The sequence below is a fragment of the Crocodylus porosus genome, unplaced genomic scaffold (genome assembly GCF_001723895.1).
Source record: "Crocodylus porosus isolate Cpor-Errol unplaced genomic scaffold, CroPor_comp1, whole genome shotgun sequence".
NCBI lineage: Eukaryota > Metazoa > Chordata > Crocodylia > Crocodylidae > Crocodylus > Crocodylus porosus.
Window position 1 is genome coordinate 30,566,131 of NW_017728909.1, and position 19,119 is coordinate 30,585,249.

At 40.8% G+C, this 19,119-nt stretch overlaps 1 protein-coding gene and 1 long non-coding RNA gene across 2 annotated transcripts in view; both read left to right on the forward strand.

The window, feature by feature from the left end:
• NNT (nicotinamide nucleotide transhydrogenase) overlaps positions 1-19,119 on the forward strand; it is a 68,492-nt gene that overhangs the window by 44,740 nt on the left and 4,633 nt on the right. The window contains exons 18-21 of the mRNA XM_019532029.1: positions 5,660-5,819; positions 7,757-7,838; positions 16,571-16,689; positions 18,942-19,057. Coding sequence (XP_019387574.1) covers positions 5,660-5,819; positions 7,757-7,838; positions 16,571-16,689; positions 18,942-19,057 — 477 coding nt within the window. The remainder of the gene's footprint in view (positions 1-5,659; positions 5,820-7,756; positions 7,839-16,570; positions 16,690-18,941; positions 19,058-19,119) is intronic.
• LOC109307881 lies at positions 17,891-18,934 on the forward strand. Its single transcript, XR_002100386.1, has 2 exons — positions 17,891-18,018; positions 18,052-18,934. It is a non-coding gene; the product is annotated as an uncharacterized LOC109307881 (long non-coding RNA).

Here is a 19,119-nt window from a genome sequence, read left to right on the forward strand (position 1 = left end):
CCCCATGTTTCCCTTCCCTTGTCTTTGTATTCAGGTGTCTTTCTCTATCTGATGCACATTCAGTGCATAATCCTTTTATAGCATCTGATGAAGTGAATTCAGGCTCGTGAAAACTTATGCTATATATCTCTGATTTGGTTAACCTACGCTAGCAAGACTCAACCAGGGTGCCAGGGAGATGAGCGGCTAAACTAGCTGGGTGTTGGGAGATAAGCAGCTAAACCATGATGTAAGAGCAGCCTCAGGCTTGCCCCTGCCTGGAGGATCCCCCATTCCTACTGCTAGGTCCCTCTGCAAGGAAGCAAGCACTGTGATTTCTAAGTTGAGTGGCACCCAATTTCAAGAACTAATTTGCAGAAATTGTGGAGGGGGGGCCTCGAGTCCAGTGAGGAGGTACTTTGGGTCCAAAAAGGTTGAGAACCGCTAGTTTTTACAGTGCACATCTACCCAGCCTTTTGCCTGACTTCAGACTAACATGGCTGACTACCTCTCTTTCCTTGTATTTTACCACCCTTCTAATCTTTAGCAGTGTAATTGAGGCTGGGACTTTGTTCTTTGTTTAACAGCAACATTTATTTCAACAGTGAGCTCCAGTGTACACCTTTACAGATTCATGACTGTTGCTTGATTCGGTTTGTAGATAGCCTTGCTGACCTTTTTGAGAATTTGTAACCAACAGTAAAGTGTGGCTAAAGTTTGGTCAGAGTATAGTGCATTACCACTGGGTGGCAGCAGACTTGCATTGATAATTTGCTCTCACAAATCTGTATTGGAGCGATGTTTAGAATTTAAGCTAGAACCCTTTGTGTGACCATGTGTTAGTAGTCATAATGTCCTGTTCTTCTTGAAGACTTGCACATTAGTTTGTTCTTTTTCTTTTTCACTCTTTCATTTTCTAAGTGGGTTATATAACAGCTCAAGGAAAACTGCTCTCACTATGCTACAACTGCTGTCCTTTCTGTTTCCTGGCTGTGTAACTAACGCTTGATTGTCCGCACCTGCTTTGTGCGGTGTTGCTCTTTGCTCCCCTCCAGATGTTTTCCTGTGATCATTTATGGCTGTCTGCCTTTATTCTCTCCCTACTGGTACACTAGTGTTGATATCATTTAGGAATGCCGTGCTTTAAGTGAATGTAAACTTTCTGAAACGTAAGAAAGAGAAACAAAACGGGGATATTGGTACATCTCTGTAAATGGAAGCTTATCTTGAAAATCAGGAAAATGAAGGGTCTCCTTCTCAGTGTTGCTTGTGTCTCCCTGTCATAGACCCCTGGCACACATTGTACTTATACTACTATTATTGTATTACTCTCACCGTGAACGGCAAGGGTAACATGCACCTAGTTTAAGGTGCCATAAAGTGGTCAACCAGCTATAAAAGTGTTCCATGTATAATCACAATCCCAGGCTCCCCCTCATTGGCAGATATAACAGGTTTAGGATCTGATCCCTCATCCCATAATTACACCCCCTCCCATGCATATTTTGGAATTGGAGATCTGATACTATGGTGCCATTAAATGCATGTGTACCAATACATAGATAAATAGCCTTTGGTTCTTGTTACATCTCTACCTTTTTTATCTTGCCCAAAGAAGCAGTTTAGCTCACATGTCACTTGAAGATTTAATGTATGAGGGGAGATAATAGAAACGTAGAAAAATATGGCTTGAAGGGAGGTCATCTAAGTCCAGCACTCTGCTTGGGCCAGAATTGTCCCTGGTCAAACCATCCCAGATGATTGGTTTTCTAACCTGCACTTAAGCTTCCAGTGTGGGAGATTCCACAGCCTCTCTGATCTGTTCCAGTCCTTACCCACTAGAAAGTTCTTCCTAATATCCAACCTAAATTTCCTGTATTGCAACTTAAAGATGTTAGTCCTTGTCCTGTCCCCTATGGACACAGGGAACAGATGATGTAGGTTTGAAAAGTCCATTCATTAAATTGTAGAGCAGCTTTCTGCCAGTGACTACAAAGAAACTCAGCAGGTTGTCTGTACTTGAGTGATCACATATCTGATACTGCCTGATAAAAACCCTATATATTACCCAAATACATCTCTGTTTAAGGCCTCCTTTTCTCTACTCTTAACTGTTCTTGCTTTTTTTCCTATTAGATCTTTTGTAATTAGCGCGCAGAGACAGTATTAAGATACCTATAGCCTTCGTTCCAAAGAGCCAGCAAAATGAGAATTCTGGGTATGTATCTTACTAAATAGTTGTAGTGTCATGCAGGGAAGGAGGGGCACTGGAACAAATCACTTATTTCACAGACTTTAAAGAGTTAAGCTTTTAAGATGACACTCGTTGAATCTAGTTATGTTTCAGCTAGGAGAGGTTGGTTGATTGTTGCATAATTAATTGCAACTTAATTTCCGAGATGCAGTAAACAAGATAACTTCATGGTATTTTTGAGCAGCTGTCCATTTTTTGTCCTCAATAAATAGACACTGATTTTTTTTTTCCTCTCCTCCCCCCCCGCCACACTCAAAATATCACTTTAAATGCATGAATATAAGGCAATCACTGAACCGCCTTTGTTCTTCATCAAGTTCTGTAATAAAGAAACAGCTCCACTCATGACCTGCTGGACACTTTTAAGCTGGTTGCAGACTCTTATGAGGCAAACAAGATTCAAACTGTACCAGTGAAACAACATTCTTTCCATTTTAACTTCCATTGAAAACTATATGTATTTTTAAATTTTACCTTTCACAGGTGAGAACCCGTTTGTGGAAATGTCTCTAATGGTTGAAATGTTCATTCTGCAGCCTTCTTAGTAATTTTTGGTGATTTAAAATTGTAAGCAGCCCAAGCATTTACAAATACTTTCTTAAAGCTTTTATATTAGTTCATAAAACAAAAGATGTTTTCAGATGTAACTTGCTGGTTTCTGTCAGTGATGCCTGTAACTGGGGTGAGTTAGGGACAGTGTGTTAACCACAAACCAAAAAGCAAAGACACTTGCTACTTGAACCTTTAGCTTGAATTATTTTATTTGCCTTTACAAGCTATTACCTATTTTCTTAGGATGTTTCTCTGTTGGAGAGAAGGTTCTCCTTTTTCTTTTGTGGTTACAGATAACACAGATCTTGCTTAATCACTAAATGTAAGCACTGTAAATTTATTGTCTTTCTGACGAGCAAAGTAGAGTTTGGGCTGTGGGAATGACCTTAAATATTCCAATAATTCCTGGCCTCACTGTCTCCTTTTATGATCTCTTACAGTGAAGTGTCCCTCTGTCCCTCGCTCTCTCCCAAGCTTGAAGCAAGATTTGCAGGAATAAGCACAATGGCGTGGTAGGGGAAAGGAGTGGGTAAAAAGTATAAGCAAACACAACCTTAATGCTGTGCATATTTTTCACAATACTAATGTGGGTTTAGTAAGGAAGGGATTAAGCTAAATGGGAAGGGCAAGTAGTGGCAATTTGAGGCAGGACAGGTAGGAAGAGGCTCAGAGGAGCAGGAAAGGTTAGAGGGACTCTCAGCCCATACCTTTTATTCATCTTCCATATATGCCAAAGGTGGATGATCACACCCCAGTATCAGAAACCATTGGAGCTCCCTGAGAGAAGCATTCCTGCTGTGCTGCCCTGTAGGGTTGCTCCCCTATGAATCCACTTACGGTGAGTGAGCTGGCGGTCTCAGTTGTAGGATTTCTTTGCCGTTCAGGTGCCCTTATGCTTAAGGACGTGATTGTTTATAGCAGAGCACTCCCTAGGTTGGATTTTTTTTGGAATCTTTACCCCATGCAGGCTTCTTGGCAACAAACAGGAGAGGCAGTGATGCAGTAGCTCTTTCCACCACAGTCCTTCCACTGGTAAGGCTTTTCAGCCATGTGGATTATTGAGTGTTTAAGTTCACTCCAGACTCTCTTATGAAGTCCTCATACTGGTAGGACAGGCTGTCTGATGGGTAGTCAGACCTGAGCTGCTCTTGAAGTTTTTTCCCAGATTGATAGGATCTCTGAGCCTGGACAGGCAAAATAATTTTACTGCTATTAAAAAAACAAAAACAAAAAAAAACAACCCAGCCCCCCTGAAATGAGATTGGAACAGATTTTGCTGCAGTTGTTTAGTCTGTTTGCCCCTAATCTTCAGTAAGAAAAGCTAAACCACAGCATCTCCCACCCATCCCATACACCAGTTCAACTGTATGTCTGCCCATGCCCTATTTCTCCCTCTTCTGTGTGGTTTCTCTGATGTCTGATAAGGTGTACAAGTTCTGTTTCTTTTAAGGAGCCTTTTTTGAAGATACTACTGTACATTAGCTCTGGATGTTGATGTCGCTCAGCGTCCTGTAGGATCATTTTCCACCTTGTATTATTGTTCCTTCCCCTTACTAGACAACTGAGTTTTGGGAGCATTGACTTCTTTGCAGACCATGTAACTTAGCCGGTAGCCTTTGCAAAGCGGTAACTAGTATGCTCTATTTTCCTCCTCTTGCCTTGAATCATAAGTGAAAGAGCAATATCAAAATGTTTGCGTTTATGGGCTCATAAACGGTGTGCTCTAAAGTCCATTTCAGTGAGTGGAAAGGCTCCCGTTGACTCCAACGTCTTTGGATTAGGCTCAGAATGTGGATCACTGTTAAATGATTGGAACATTGCTTAGACTCCACTTGTGAACAAGAGCTCTTCCATTTATAACTTCTTTGCTGCCTCACTTTGTGCTCATTTGACAGGTATTGAATTCTCCACAATGATGCATCATCTATCCTATTTAGAAATGTACGTTGAGATGGTAGTGGAAACTGTATACTTTCAGGCTTAACTTTCTTGTGGGTTTTTCCTCTTGCTTACATGTGTGTAGATTCCCATCCGTTCTTATTTAAGATTTGCTCTGGGCCATAAGCTGGTGCAGCGCATGCATGCTTAACCTAAGAGCCAAGTTGGTTCCCATTTATTACTCTTTAAGGTCTATTAGACTGCATTCACAACAGGCATTGCTACTTACAGTTAATACCTAAATATTTCAGAAACCCACTTCCTCGAAAGGATGCCCATTATGTTACCCACTGGGGTATCCTTGTTCTTGGTTCGTGAACTGAATTCTCAGAATTGGCAGCAGAACTTCCTCAGCAGAGAGGTCTTGCTTCTCATTCTTGTTCCCTTTGGTTGTCTGCCAGCCTGATTTTTGGCCTGTTTCATCTTACTAAGGCATTGTTTGAGTTAGCAGTTGGTTAGCTTTATTTGCATGTTTTTCTTTGTTCTTTTATATTGGCTTGGGGCTGTAGTGGCAGTGCTTCTGTTAGCTTGCAGTGCTACCTATAAGAGCTAATTAATTCATGTACCATATCTCAGAGATTCTGTGGCTACAAGTACAGCTAGTCAAAAATAAAATAGTTTGTAAAAATGGTATCAGTTTCCTCCCCATTCATTTTGCATCAAAATTTTGACTTAGTTTTGTCAAAACATTTTAACTGGAAAATTTCAATCGACTGTAGGTATAGCGCACTGTACATTGCAGTTCACTTGAAGTGAGGAAAAAGGCATTTCAAAAATAGAACTGCTGCTATATCTCAATTTTTAAGGAACGTGATGGGACAATTGTGTATCATGAGTGCGATAAAATAACAGAAATGTTGTCACGGGACTCTATTTTGCCTTGTCCATAGATTTAGTGAACAGTTGGTCAAAAACATCTTTTTTTTTTTCCCCCAGGCCATGAACCGTTCTCTTGCTAATGTGATCCTGGGTGGCTATGGTACCACTTCCACAGCTGGTGGAAAGCCCATGGAAATTACTGGCACTCACACAGAAATCAACCTGGAGAATGCTGTTGAAATGATAAAGGAGGCCAAAAACATTATCATTACCCCAGGTAAGAGAGAATATTATGTGAGATTCAAGGAATGTCAGTAGGTTATGAATTACATTATTTACAATTGTAAGTGGAGGTTGCATGGTCAAGGCAGTAAGGTGTGAGATTTTTGGTTTTGTGCCCACATTAACTGCTTAAGCATCTGCATGAACTTTGTCCAGTGATTACACCTTTTTCTGCCTATTTTTGTCTTCTCACCCTTTGTCTTATTTGTTTAGCTTGTGAACTTTTCAGGGCAGGGTCTGTTCCTCACTGTGCATTTGTAGCCATCACCTTGCACAACAGCATCCTGGTCTGGGACTTCCAGGCACTACCACAGTACAGATTCTAATGGTAGTAAGATTTGTGTAGCTTGGATGTGAAACTAGTGGTAGCTTTTGTTCCTCCTTTGGTACCTGAGTGTCAAACAGTTGTGACTGCAAATGATGCAGAGGACCAAGTCTAATCAAAATAAAATTAAACCTAAACTCTTGCACATTTTTACACATGTATGCACCACAGTGCTGGGCACTTAGAAAATTGCCTGGTGCTGTGATGTGTGCAGTTGTATAAGTGGCAAAATGTACATTAGTGCAGAGAAAATGTCAGTGGTCCATTTATGAATTAAAACACTTAGAACAGGGGTTGTTAACTACAGGTCTATGTACCCTGAGGGGGTACTTGAGCAGGCCTTAGGGGGGTATGTTTGAGCAGCTGCTGCGTGTGAACTTCCCCTGTCCTGTGGGGGTGCCTGGCCGGATGCAAGGGGAACTTGCTTTGCGCCCAGCTGTGCCTCCTTCCCCTTCTCCCCCCACTCAGTGTCCAGCTGCTTGGGGGTACAATGATCAAAAAAAGTTTAAAAACCCTGACTCAGAAGGTTTTAGTTCAAAAGCGCACTGCTGCCATTTTCTCAGCACTGACACACATTTTGCCACTTGTACAACTGCATTTGAGACTACATGTTGTGTGTGTTAGCTTGTGCACGCTAGATCTCTGGTGTGTCACAGTGCAAAAAAGTATGAAAAGTATAAGTGCCCCTAGGGTTTTATAAAAAAAAAAAAAACAAAACAACCAAACCCAACAACTTTCCCCTCCTTTTTGGTAACTAATGTAGGTTTTGTATTACTCTAGCAAAATTTTCTTCTTGAGAGGCCAGTTATCCTTATATCCCAAATGTGTTTTCATTTCTGTGTTAGCCTCTTTGAATTAAAGTCAGAAAAATGCCAAAGTCTTATTTTCCCATTAATCTGTTCCAGTATAGAGAAATGCACTGTGTGAGTTCCTGTTTGGAAGGTTGCCTTAGTCTGTGCAAACAGGTACTTGGATGTATTGTTTTGAGTATTAGAATTTGTTATAGGTGGTGTTTTTAGTACTCTGATCCTGAAAGTTGTACTCTTTTATGCTTATAACTTATACTTTCATAAGGGTTTTTTAAAGTTTTGACAAAGTTTAACACTGCTATTCACTGACTTTGTATATTGGTAATAATGTAAGTACAAGAATCAGAATGCTCATGTATCACAAAAGGCTACTACTTATTTGCATCATAGATATCTGACATTTGGCAGAAAATATCAATCAAAATGGGGCTGTGCACTATTCTGTGTATTTTTTTTTGTTTGGTTTTTTTTGCCCTGCTAGTAAAACGCATTAAGTTCCAAGACGACAAATCAAGGATGTACATTTCTGTAAAGTCATAGTCTATGATTTGTACTTTGACTGTTCAGACAGATGTAGTCATCTGCCAACTGTAATTCTGCTTGGAGAACAAAAAGAGAATAAAAATGGTAAAGCTGAAGCTATCAGAGTACAAGATTTTTTTATGGTTAGAGTCTGTATGTGAGAAGATGCAGCAAATGAATAAAATAATCTTTTTTTCTGCTTTCAACTGGAGACAGTTTTATTTGTTTGTTCTTTTTTTTGTTTTTTGGTTAAATATAGGATTTTTTTTGTTTCAGGTTATGGACTCTGTGCAGCAAAAGCTCAATACCCCATAGCTGACTTAGTGAAAATGTTGACAGAACAAGGGAAACATGTCAGGTGAGTACCTTGGGGTTGGAGGAAGGGAGTCATAAGGAGGCCTCTGGTGCATTGGGGCAGGGACCGATATCTTCTGGGTGTTAACAATTATGCTTGCATGGATATGTGAAAACCAGCTAATTACAGGAATGCAATAGTCTTACCAGCTTAGAAGGATGTATCTGGGAACTTCATGATACTGTTCAACTAAGCAGATACTGTTCACCTAGGCTAGCAGCTAGTTTGATTCTTGGGTATGTTCCCAGCCATTACAGTGCTAGTTAAATCTCATACTGCTGTGGTGTCTTCTGAAAAGTTCCATTTTTTTAAAAGCATTGGGTATAGAGTACTTTTTCATAAACTTTTTATTAGTCCCCTTTCCCAGCAGTGTTTTTTGGAAGCACTTTCTGCTTACAAAAAGTGGGAAAGGCAAAAATGGAAAACTACATCAATTTTTGGGTAAATATCTGCCTTGGAATGAGTAAAAAGAAGAAACTACTGTCTGACTTTCAACTAGAGCCACTAGGGCTGTGTGAAACAGCACTGTTCCGTTTCGACTTGCATTTCGACAGAACAGCCTTTAGTTTTGAATTTCGTTTAGACTCAAACGCTGTTCCATTTTGTTTTGTTCCCCGTATGCTAAAATGGGGAAGCTTGAAACAGCCTCTGTTATCCAGCAGGCAGATTGGGGGCTGCAACCCTGGGAGGGCTGCGGGGGCTGTGCAATTGGGCTCAGTTCCCAGCCCCAGCCAGATGGTAGCACTGGGGAGGGGAACTCAGCTGGGCTGCTTTGAAACCCAAAACATTTCAGAACTTTCAAAATGTTTTGACTGCCCTTGTTTTGTTTCGAGGCTGTTTTGAAGCCCTTCGTTTCATTTTGATTTTGCTATTTTGAGCTTTAAATGAGTCAAAATGAAACAGACAATGAAATTTCACACAGCCCTAATAGCCACCCACTGAACGTGTCCCCTTGCACATTGTGACTTAGGTCCTCCACAGTCCTCCTTGGTGCTGTCGCTTCCTCAATGGAGCAGGTGCTGCTTACTGTCACTGCCAATTTGCTGTGTGATGGTGATGTATGTGGGTCACAGGACATAGCTTGCTGCTTTTTAAGGTTGCTGAACCCTGCTCTAGGACACCTTAGAAATGGGGTATATGAGTGGGGTAATCACGCAGTAGTATGGGTTGGTCTCTGTTTTGGCATAATCCTCTAAATCCTCAAAGGATTTTTTTCTCATGATGTCAGCACCAAGATTATAGCTTGCAGAGGGTATGTTGGGATGTGGATCTGAGTGCTTTCTTTTGCAACCTCCCATCTGACTCCCATACTTCAAGGCTGCATCATCTGATCTTTAGTTCTCCCTCCCTCTTCTTTCCTTGCTCTCTCCCTGTCCTTCCCCCTCAAACCTTTAGATAAAGCCTCTGGCATCTAATTTGTTTTGAGGTGATTTCTATGCCTGCACTTGCTGCTTTTTAAAGACATGACCTTTTATTACTGAGGTATCTGGAGCTACAACTTGTGATCCAGTTAAGGCTTTTGGAGGGCAGTTTTGACCCTGTAGTCGTTCACTGGTACAAGTTGGGCTCTTTGTTTTTTTATATCAGTTTTTCTTCGAAACCCCTCTAGATCAATTAGAACTGAGATGGAAAACCCCCATAACCCTAAATCCATTAGGCAGCTACATGAAATTGAGTTTTCACAATGAAAGTAATGGCCTGAAACTTCCAGTCCTTTCTTCCAGCCCGTCCTCATGACTGACACTTGACTTTCCTTTGTTTCTGACCTTTATTTTGGAAGTTATTTTCTGATAATGGTAAATTAATATCTTAATTTAGTTGTGGTTTAGTTGTCATTTAAAAAAAAGTAGATATGTGGATAGCTGCTGGCTAACCCAACTCACTCTGTAATTTCCATATGTTTATTTTGACCACATAATTACTGTTATTGAATTAATGTTCTAGCAATCAGTGTGGTTTTTCCTCCTCCAATATTTTCCAAGTTGTTTGAGAAGATACCAGTTGAGCCTTGCAGCATTGTGGAAAGTAGGTTAATCAGTATTGGCAGTAATTTGTAAAATTATTCATTAGTGGTTATCTGTAATATCATCTTTCTATGTAGTTTAATATATGTATGTAGGAAAGGTGAGTAAAGGCTCCAATATATATCCATTTCATGGCAATTCTTTTCACACTTTCTCAGCATCAGCAGAGAGGGTATTCATAGTCAGATTACATTCGAGATATTGAAGACCCCTTTAGCAGTGTGTAACAAGAGACCTTTCTATGGCTAATGTGATGACAATGTCATGTTGTTTCTTTAGCTTTTTCCTTCACAGCTTCTATGCGGGCTAGCTTTATTTTTTTTTTTTGGTGATTTATAAAAGATTATTAATTTCACCTTGTCTGTCAGTTTTTCAGGGAGAAATGTGAATAAATCTTGGTAAAGTAACTTGGTTACACTTAAAATGAGCCAGTTTCAGGAAGACATTGCTGCAATGGTTACTTCATATTTTAATTAAATAAATCTGTATTTACAGTCTGTGGTGATTTAGGCCTTTCATCACTTTGTGGAGCTCCTATGGTGTTCATTGAGTGCAGCTGCTGTCCCTCTGGTTTCAGTAGGTCTGCGGTGCCTCGGGACCCCAGCATACTCAGTATCCAGATGTAGTGACACACTCACACATCCGCCATGGAAATGTGCCAGCATGGACATGTGAATGTCATTGGTTAGTTATGCCCACACTGTGCCAAAAAAAAAAAAAAAATTAAGTCTGTCATACTGTCTTTTTTGTTTCATGGCTTATGATTGATTCAGAGACAATGTTGTTTTCTTTAGCTTTGCCTAGAGCCATAACATGCTCAGGGAAGAGCATAGATTATATAACTTGATGTATAACCTTTTGTGACTAGTTTTTAAGTTAAGAAATACAGGAGGGTTAGGAAACTTCATCTGCTTAGTTATGATGTTGCATTGCTAACATCACCACTGATTTGAGAAGCTCTTGTAGCAGGTCACATATTTCATGCATTAGGAAGATCATGTAAGAAAACTGCATGTCACTCAACCTTTTTGCAAAACTTTTCGTCTTGTCTTACGGACTGGTAAAACTACAGGGAAAGTTTTTTTTTTTTTCCCCTAAACCATTCGGCTTGTAGACATCCAGCTGTGGAATTTCAGTATCTTTTGTGTTGTGCTCAAATACATAGAGTAGACCCCATCCAGAGACATTCTAGACTTAACTCTTGAGTTCATTACTCGCTGACCCTGCCATCAGTAATATAGTTTGAATTTCTGTATTAGGTCCACTAGTAATTAATTACAGCAGGAAAACGAAAGCTATCTACTGTGTTTTCAGTGTGTGTGTTAAATATAAACCAGTTAAACTAATGCTTACAGAGCTGGTAGATTCCTTTTCACAGTCATGGTCAATAAAAAATTCAATTGAGGGGGAAAATCTAGATACTTTTTTTAACACCTTTTTTGATTTTCATTTTCAAGATGCATCTTTCCAAATTGTAAATACCTAGGAAGGACCTGTATGTCTTTAGTCTAATATTGCTTGAGTCTGAAGGCCTCAGAACACCTTCCTTGGGCATAGGGGGAAGTTGAAAGAGTGGTGGACTTGAGTTTTTCAATTTACCTACCTTATTAGTGGTGGGCTGTGCTCTGATTGTATTGATGCATGTAATATATTATTTGTATTATATTTTTAATTAGGCCAGGAACTCATAAAGTGTATGAATGAATTCCATTTCTAGCATTCCTCTAAAGTTAAATTGCCAATCTGATTAATTTACATTGTTAAATTATTTCCAGCGTACATGAAGCTGGCCCTTATTTCTTTGTAGCATTTTGTTGACTGAAAAATCTGGTCTGTAAAAGTGGATGGTCGAAGACTGAAAGAGGGTCTTATGTTCTAACTCAGATTTTCATGAGCTGCAAACAAGTGTTACAGGATTTGAATGCACTTTGTCCTTAAATTTTCATTGAAATTATCCCTCTGTGGAGCTGAAGTGTTTTCTAGGAAAATTGCCAGATGTATGTGTACTGGGGACAGAAAGGCTGCATGTGTTGGAAAGAGGGCACAGAAAGTTAAGAGGAGGGAGGTGGGGAGAGGCTGGACCCGGTTGAGCAAATTCTCTTCTGTATATATAACTTCTAGAAATGTTGAGCAAGCTAAAATCAGCACCAACCAGATGTAACTTACTTGGATCACCCTATGCCTCATCAACTTTGGCATAGTTACAGGAGTCCTATTTTTACATGGATGAAGTGATCCTGAACCATTTCTACACTGGGTTAAGTACACATTTGTTCCCTCAGTATTGGGCACAATAACTTTTTCCTACCAGCTGTGGCCAGTAAAGATACTGAGTCAAGGATAAGTTAAACAGTAAATCTTACTCTGAAATTCTGTGATCTTTGTGTGATAAGCATCAACAGTAGACTACTACTGTATTCATAACAGTATCCTACACATCTGCTTCTAAACACAGTATAGAGAAAGTTGCACAAGTCAGTTAATCTGTGCTAACAAGTGTTGTCCCAGGACTCTAAACACCTCGATTCCAATCCAGCTCCCTTTTCAGGGGCTAAACAGCATGAACACAGCTAATTTTAGTTGCATAAGTGGACTTTTGAGCTATTTGTGTAGATCTTTAGATTCTCCTTCATCTTGCAAAACAGGTGGATCCTCCTGAGCATGATGGGCTTATAATTTGGGTTTCCCACTCCTTACTAATAGGCTACTGGCTGAAAAGCCCTTCTGCATCTGTTCTGTGACTTCATGGAATGGTATGTCTTCCCAGAGGGTAGTAGTACTTTAAAATCCATGTAAGTGGCCCAAGCTGTTGCTTAGATGGCTAAGTTATCTGTGTAAGGGCTACTTATTGGTCTAAAACTAGCTGAATTTGTCTATGCACAGTGAAGACTAGCCCTGCAGTAAGTCAGAGCAGTGCTGTCCAGTTTGTAAGAGCTGAGGGCTGAATGCCACCTAGGCTGTGCTGTCCGTCCCCCCGCCCCACCCCACCAGACTGTGCTCCCACGTGGGTGCCCCTCCCTGTCCCCCCACCCCTGCATCAGCTGTTACATTGCACCATTGTAGGTGACTCCCCTGCAGCCACTACACTACATTTCCACATGGTCCCACCTCATCCTCAGGTCCCTGCATAGCTCTGTACCCTGGAGTGGGACCCTTGTGGTTGCAGCCAGGCAGAAACTTGGGGGCCATAACTTACTCTTGTGAGCCATGGGTAGCCCACAGTCCACCATTGCGGCATGGTTGTGAATTTTAGAAGTTCCTTGAGCTGACCGTATTGCAGTTGGCATACTCGATCTTCCACATAGGCACCATGGGAAGAGCTGCAAAACTCTTGTCCACAGCCTGTTTTCTAATTCATCACTGGCAAGACAATTTCAAAAAACAGTGTTTTACTTCATGTTCTGCTGGTTTAAGGAAGGATTGCGATGCTTTTGCAGCTGGGACAGAACACATATATCAGAGGACATAGAGTAACTGTAAGCAATTCAGGGTTCCTATACATTCTCCATTATTTTTTAAGTACTTCCATAACGGAATGGGTTTAAAAAAAAAAAAAAAAAAAAGTCATGTATTAAAAATTGAAAAATGTGCCAGAAGGCTTTTTTTCTCATTCACCATAAAAAGTCTGTTAGTTTCCAAGAACTCTAGCCATTGTAATACAGGATAAATAGTCCATTCCATCTGGTATTGGTGAAATCAAAGTAGAACCCTTCCTGGTCTATCTTTTAATATAACATATGAGTAAATCTTTGTACTGTAGCTATAAAAATAGTTCTCCACCTTTGTGCACAGTTATAGATGGGTGCCACTTCTCTCTGAATATCATCTCTTTGTGATTGTATTTATCTGCTTTATGGCCTTCTGCTTGCTATGCTCATCTGACTGCCTGGTAGGATCTTTTGTCATGATTGAAACTGGATAATTTTCGTCCTTATCTGTGGAAATCTTTATCTCAATGTAGTCATGGGCTTTTGAACATGTTCTTAATGTGTCCAATGCCGACAGGTTTTTATATGCTTGTACCAAGAGGGACTGGCAGGCTTCTGTCACACTTAAGAAATTCTCAGAAGCAGACTCCCTTTGGGAGTCATTTAAGTGTATTCTGTCACAGCTGTTGTGTAAGTAGTTCCATAAACTGCGTGAATGCAGTGTATTGTTACTGAGATCAGTTGTCCCAACCTTTGACAGGTGAGTCCTTGATGATTCTTGAATATTTTGTCCCTTTCTTTCCTTTTCTTCCCCTACCTCCAGCAACAGCAGGTGATGAAGGTTCATTCTCTTGGCAGTGTATGCTGAAGCTAAGGGACCAGTCCTGGAAATAAGATCCTGTATGTGCATGGTATTTAATAGAAACCTCATGCATAGTGTGTTCCTTGACTTGCCAAAGGAGCTTTGTTCACAAAGAAGTTCAAATAATTTTATTAGAAACAGGGGAATGTTGTTGGAAAACCCATTTTTTTCTCTGCCAGTGATGATTTTCTAGCGTATGCTTCAAAATAAGAGGTTTTCTCTAACACTTGCAGTCACAGTTTAGAGCAGCTGAATGTCACACGTGGCTTACATTATTGAGTAGTTGGTGTGAAATTTTAACCTATTAATATTTTTGTCCGATTTGTTTTCCTATCCTTTATCAGATGTCAGGTATTGTCCTTGACAGCAGGATCCCAAATGCGTAACAGACAAATTTATAATATATTGCTTTTCCCCAGGTCTCTCTCTAAGTTCCAGTCTGGCCAAAATTTAGCTTGACTGCAGTGCATGGTTTGCTCCTTCAGCATCCCTAGTTTATGTGCTTGGAGTTCCAGTTGCCTCATCTTCAGGTTGCCTGAATTGTACCTCACTATTCAAAACGTAGTTGCCCTTCTAAAGTTATACTTGTAGAGCATTAAAATTAGTGGTTACTGTATATTATGGGTTTCAGAGCTGCAACTTTGAATCGCTCATGTTCAGTTTTGCCACCATGATGTACGTAACAAGGAGGAGAAAAAGCAGTTATGGTGGACTGGTCAGTCTCCACTACGTATTCACTCAGAGCACCCTTTTTATTTTTTTTTTTTTTTTTTTTCAGAGCTCCCTTATGATGCCTCTAAGTCTTGAGCCTTTGCATAGCAACTGAAGTCTTACAACAGTTGCTCTCTTAGGAGTTTGTGCTTAGTCTAAAGTACAAGGAAAGTTCTTACCAAATCATTGGCTTAAAAAAAGTCATTATGTAGCATTTAGAAGGGGCTGTCTTCTGATGTTCCTTACCATCCTCTCTTTTTCAACAGTATTCGGATTTGGTGACGGCTTCAGAAATGGAAGGGTAGGAAATCCAGAGTAGTACAGAATCTATTTGCCCAGTATGTATGTACGTAGCAGAGAGTATAAAATTGTGTCCGGGGGGGGGTGGGAATCGGCAACCAAAAAGCCATACCTGTTGCATTCAGGCAAATTAGCATCTGTCTACTGAATTCTGTACTAGTTTCTCCTTTATGAAACGCATTTTTTAAAGTTTTGTACAACAGGAAAAATGGCTTCTATCTTATGGTCTTTTTAAAACTTTTTCTAAAGGAATTGAACTACTTCACCTGCTGGCTCCAAATAATATAGCTTTGAGGCATTCCTGAACTTTTCAGACTTGACTGCCAAGTCAAAATATCAACAAGTTGTTTCTACATTTTATGTCCATGGAAGCTGTCAGAAACGCATAGTGTGGGGTTTTACTTTTTAGGAAGGTGGTCCAGTTTGCCTCAGTCCAGCAAAGCATTTAAGGTAGTCATGTGCTTAAAATTAAGCACATGCTGATGCTGTTTGTTGAATTGGAGCCTCAGGGTGCGGACCTATGAAGGCTTCATAAGTACCTGGATTTAACAAGGTTATTCCCAATTTTCCAGCTGGGAAATGTTTAACCATGGAATGCTGTGTGCCCTCTTCCACTTGCATGAGGGAGCATGTGGCCAGTCTATTTAAAGGATGTGTGGGAGCACTCTTCTTGCAGCTGATGGGCTTATTCATAAAATAAGAGCTTCATATGTCAGACAGGTGTTTTTAATGATAGCATAGTTTGGGAGATGAGTGCAAATATCTGCCAACTGTGCCCCCCTCTGGCTGATGATGGAAGGATTTGTGAGCCAAGAGAGAACAGTAAAAAGGGTCTTTTTATTTTTTAGAAATTAAAAGGGGAACCCCTGGCCTCCAAGCCTGTGTGCCTCATTGGAAACTACTTCCCTGTTGCAGTGTTATTCCTCCGTGAGGTGTTTCCTGGAAGCCTCGTTTTTGGGAATGTCTGTGTCTCATTTGTGCTTTGCTTGTTTGTCAGTGGAGGTGCCTTTGGCATTCCTAGTGCATCAGAAACTTGAGGCAGTTTCCTTTCAGATGCAAAACATGCTAAACAGGCTTTTTATTGAGTAAAAGTTGAGGTTTACCCAATTTCTAGTGAAGTTGCAGACTGAGCTCGTTGTGCCTGATGAGCTAGTAGTTCTGTAAGTAGACTTACTAGGATAGGGAAGTGAAGTTGTGGACACTTCTTGGTGGTGCGCTTCCCTGCCTAATCTCCCCTTGCAAATAATACAGAAATATGTGCAACTTGCCTTGAGGGATTTAATAATCAAAAATTTCCATTGGTTTTTGTGCGCTCAGGAACTTTTGGGCATCATGGCCCCTGTGGCCACACTTTAAAGTATAAAATGGAACAGACTTTTTCTGTTAACTGCACTTTTTTTTTTGTGCCAGGTTTGGTATTCACCCTGTGGCTGGCCGAATGCCCGGTCAGTTAAATGTGCTCCTTGCAGAAGCTGGCGTGCCGTATGACATTGTGCTGGAGATGGATGAGATTAATGAAGACTTCCCAGGTGCTAGCTTTAAAATGATATTATTTTCTAGTATTGTGTAATCACAGTTGCCCATTTATTTTTGTCTCTATTTTCATTTGGTCAAAGGAGATTCGTAGCAATTGCTCCTTGTGACTGCTGTGCCACAAGGTACCATCCAACAGAAGGCAGGAAGGCTTTTCCTCTTGCAATTTCAGTTCTTTCCCTATTGATACTGAGGGAGCAGAGAAAGAAAACAGTCTGACCCAAAGGCAGAAAGGTGAGGTGCAAAGAAAGAGCTGGGACGGGGTAAGGACTATAGAGGGAGATGGGAACTGTTTGGATAAGTTGGATTACAAGGTGATGTAATAGGAAGCTGCTGGTATATATCAGTAGAGGGGAGAGGCTGAGGTGCTGTACATACTAAGGGACAAGGAAAGAAGATCTCTAATTACTAGAACGTGGTCCTTTGAGCCCTGAAACAGAGAATAATAGGATATCTGATCCACGTGTTCTGTGGCTGTGAAGGCCTAATGGATGTGAAACCAGTAGCAAACACTGGGTCCTGTCTCCCTGTCATGGTAGGTCCACAAAGAATAACTGCTATTAGTTTGAGTGTTTTGTGTGCTGTACATGTTCCGATTCTATTGATGACTCGAAATTCCCCTTGGACTGAAGAATACTAAAGTTGTAAAAACCCCAAGTATATAAAAGTTTAGACTCAGGATTTCTCTGATGGAATTTTGGAGGATTGAACTTTGAGTCATGCTGCCTCCCAAACAAGGCACTGTAATGCGAGTCCTAATACTGGGGCTCTGTTCCTAATGTATGAGAAGCTTAATCTCTCAGTCCTTGTATAGTTTATTTGACCTGGTCTGTCTGGACTGTTCAGTTTGTAAGCAGTTTAGGGCAGAGGTTCTTGCTTTGTGTGCCAGTTGCAATGGATTGTGTGCCTCTTCTGAGGCTCTGTATCAGGCGTGGGCAAAATGAGGCCCGCGGGCCAGATGTGGCCCAGCAGGCTATTCTATCTGGCCCGTGGGGCCCCTAAAAATTTTAGAAAATAAATATTTATCTGCCCCTGGCTGCCTGTCATGAGGCCCTTGATGGCTTGCCTAAACTCAGTAAGTGGCCCTCTACCTGAAATAATTGCCTTTCCCTGCTCTACATGCAACTGTAATACAGATTTTAAACAGGCTGACACGAATCTCTCTGTGAGGTACTGGCAGCTCCAAGTTTCTCCTTGCTGTCCTGCTGCTTGTCCCATGGAACAGACCAAAATTTGCCCTGAGACCCCTTACCCCTGCAAGTGTCGACTCTGACGCCTTTATACCAGACTCCCAGCTGCAGTGGGGGGATCTTTGCCAGCTCCACGTGGTGTTGTCTTCAGTTGTGAAAAAATTTTAGATCCCCCTTTCTGTGGAATGTGTGGCCTGGAATATCACTGTCCCTGAGATCATGCTTAAATATAGGCAGTCAGTAGGGGAACAAAACAAAGGATCTATTACACAGGGGAAAAAAGAACTATATGAGCAAAAACTTACCATAATGTTTGGAGACAGAACACAGAGTTACTTACTTTTCTCATCTGATTATAACCTGGTCCTTCAGAGAGTCCTGCCAGTACTTTCAGATCATCCTTCCTTCTGATCCTGCCAGCCCTGACTATTGGGGACCTGGATTCATCTGGGAAAACCCAAAAGACCATGAGGACTATCTTATAGGCAGCTCCTAAATACGTCCAAGCCAGCATCCCCCCACCCCAGATCAGCATTGCCCCAGTTGCTCATGAATCTCAAAATCCTCTAGACAGTTCTTTTATTTGTCCACGTGGGGCACCTGGAATTCCACTAGCTTAACAGCCCATTACTCTGCAATGTCCTCACTACTGAGATTGATTTTTCTCTTTACAGGCAGACTCATCCCAAAAATAGCCCATTCTGCCTGTGTTTGGGAGTGGTAACTGTGCTTGCCCTAGTGATACAATGTCCAGAGATACTTAGCAGTTTCACATACTCCCTTTTCCTTAAGCATGTATTCTTCAGTTCCTTTGATTAAACCATGTCTGAAATCATAAAGTTATAAATAGATGGCATAACAGAATCCATACAGAGATAAAAGCAATGACATCAGCTTTTCAACAAGACAACACATGACTTGTTAGTAAAAGAAACACCAAATTTGCATGACACCCCATGAACATCTCTAACTATAGCGGTGTTTGTGACACAAATATTCACAGTAATGTCAGTGTTCTGGTTTCTAATTTTTTTTCTTCTGTCTATTTTTTCACACAGAAACTGACCTGGTGCTTGTAATTGGTGCTAATGATACAGTTAACTCAGCAGCTCAAGAAGATCCTAACTCTATCATTGCTGGAATGCCAGTTCTAGAGGTTTGGAAGTCAAAACAGGTGAGCTGAACAAAAATATATATCCAGTTGTAAATTGTTAGCATCAGGATTGGGCAGCCCCA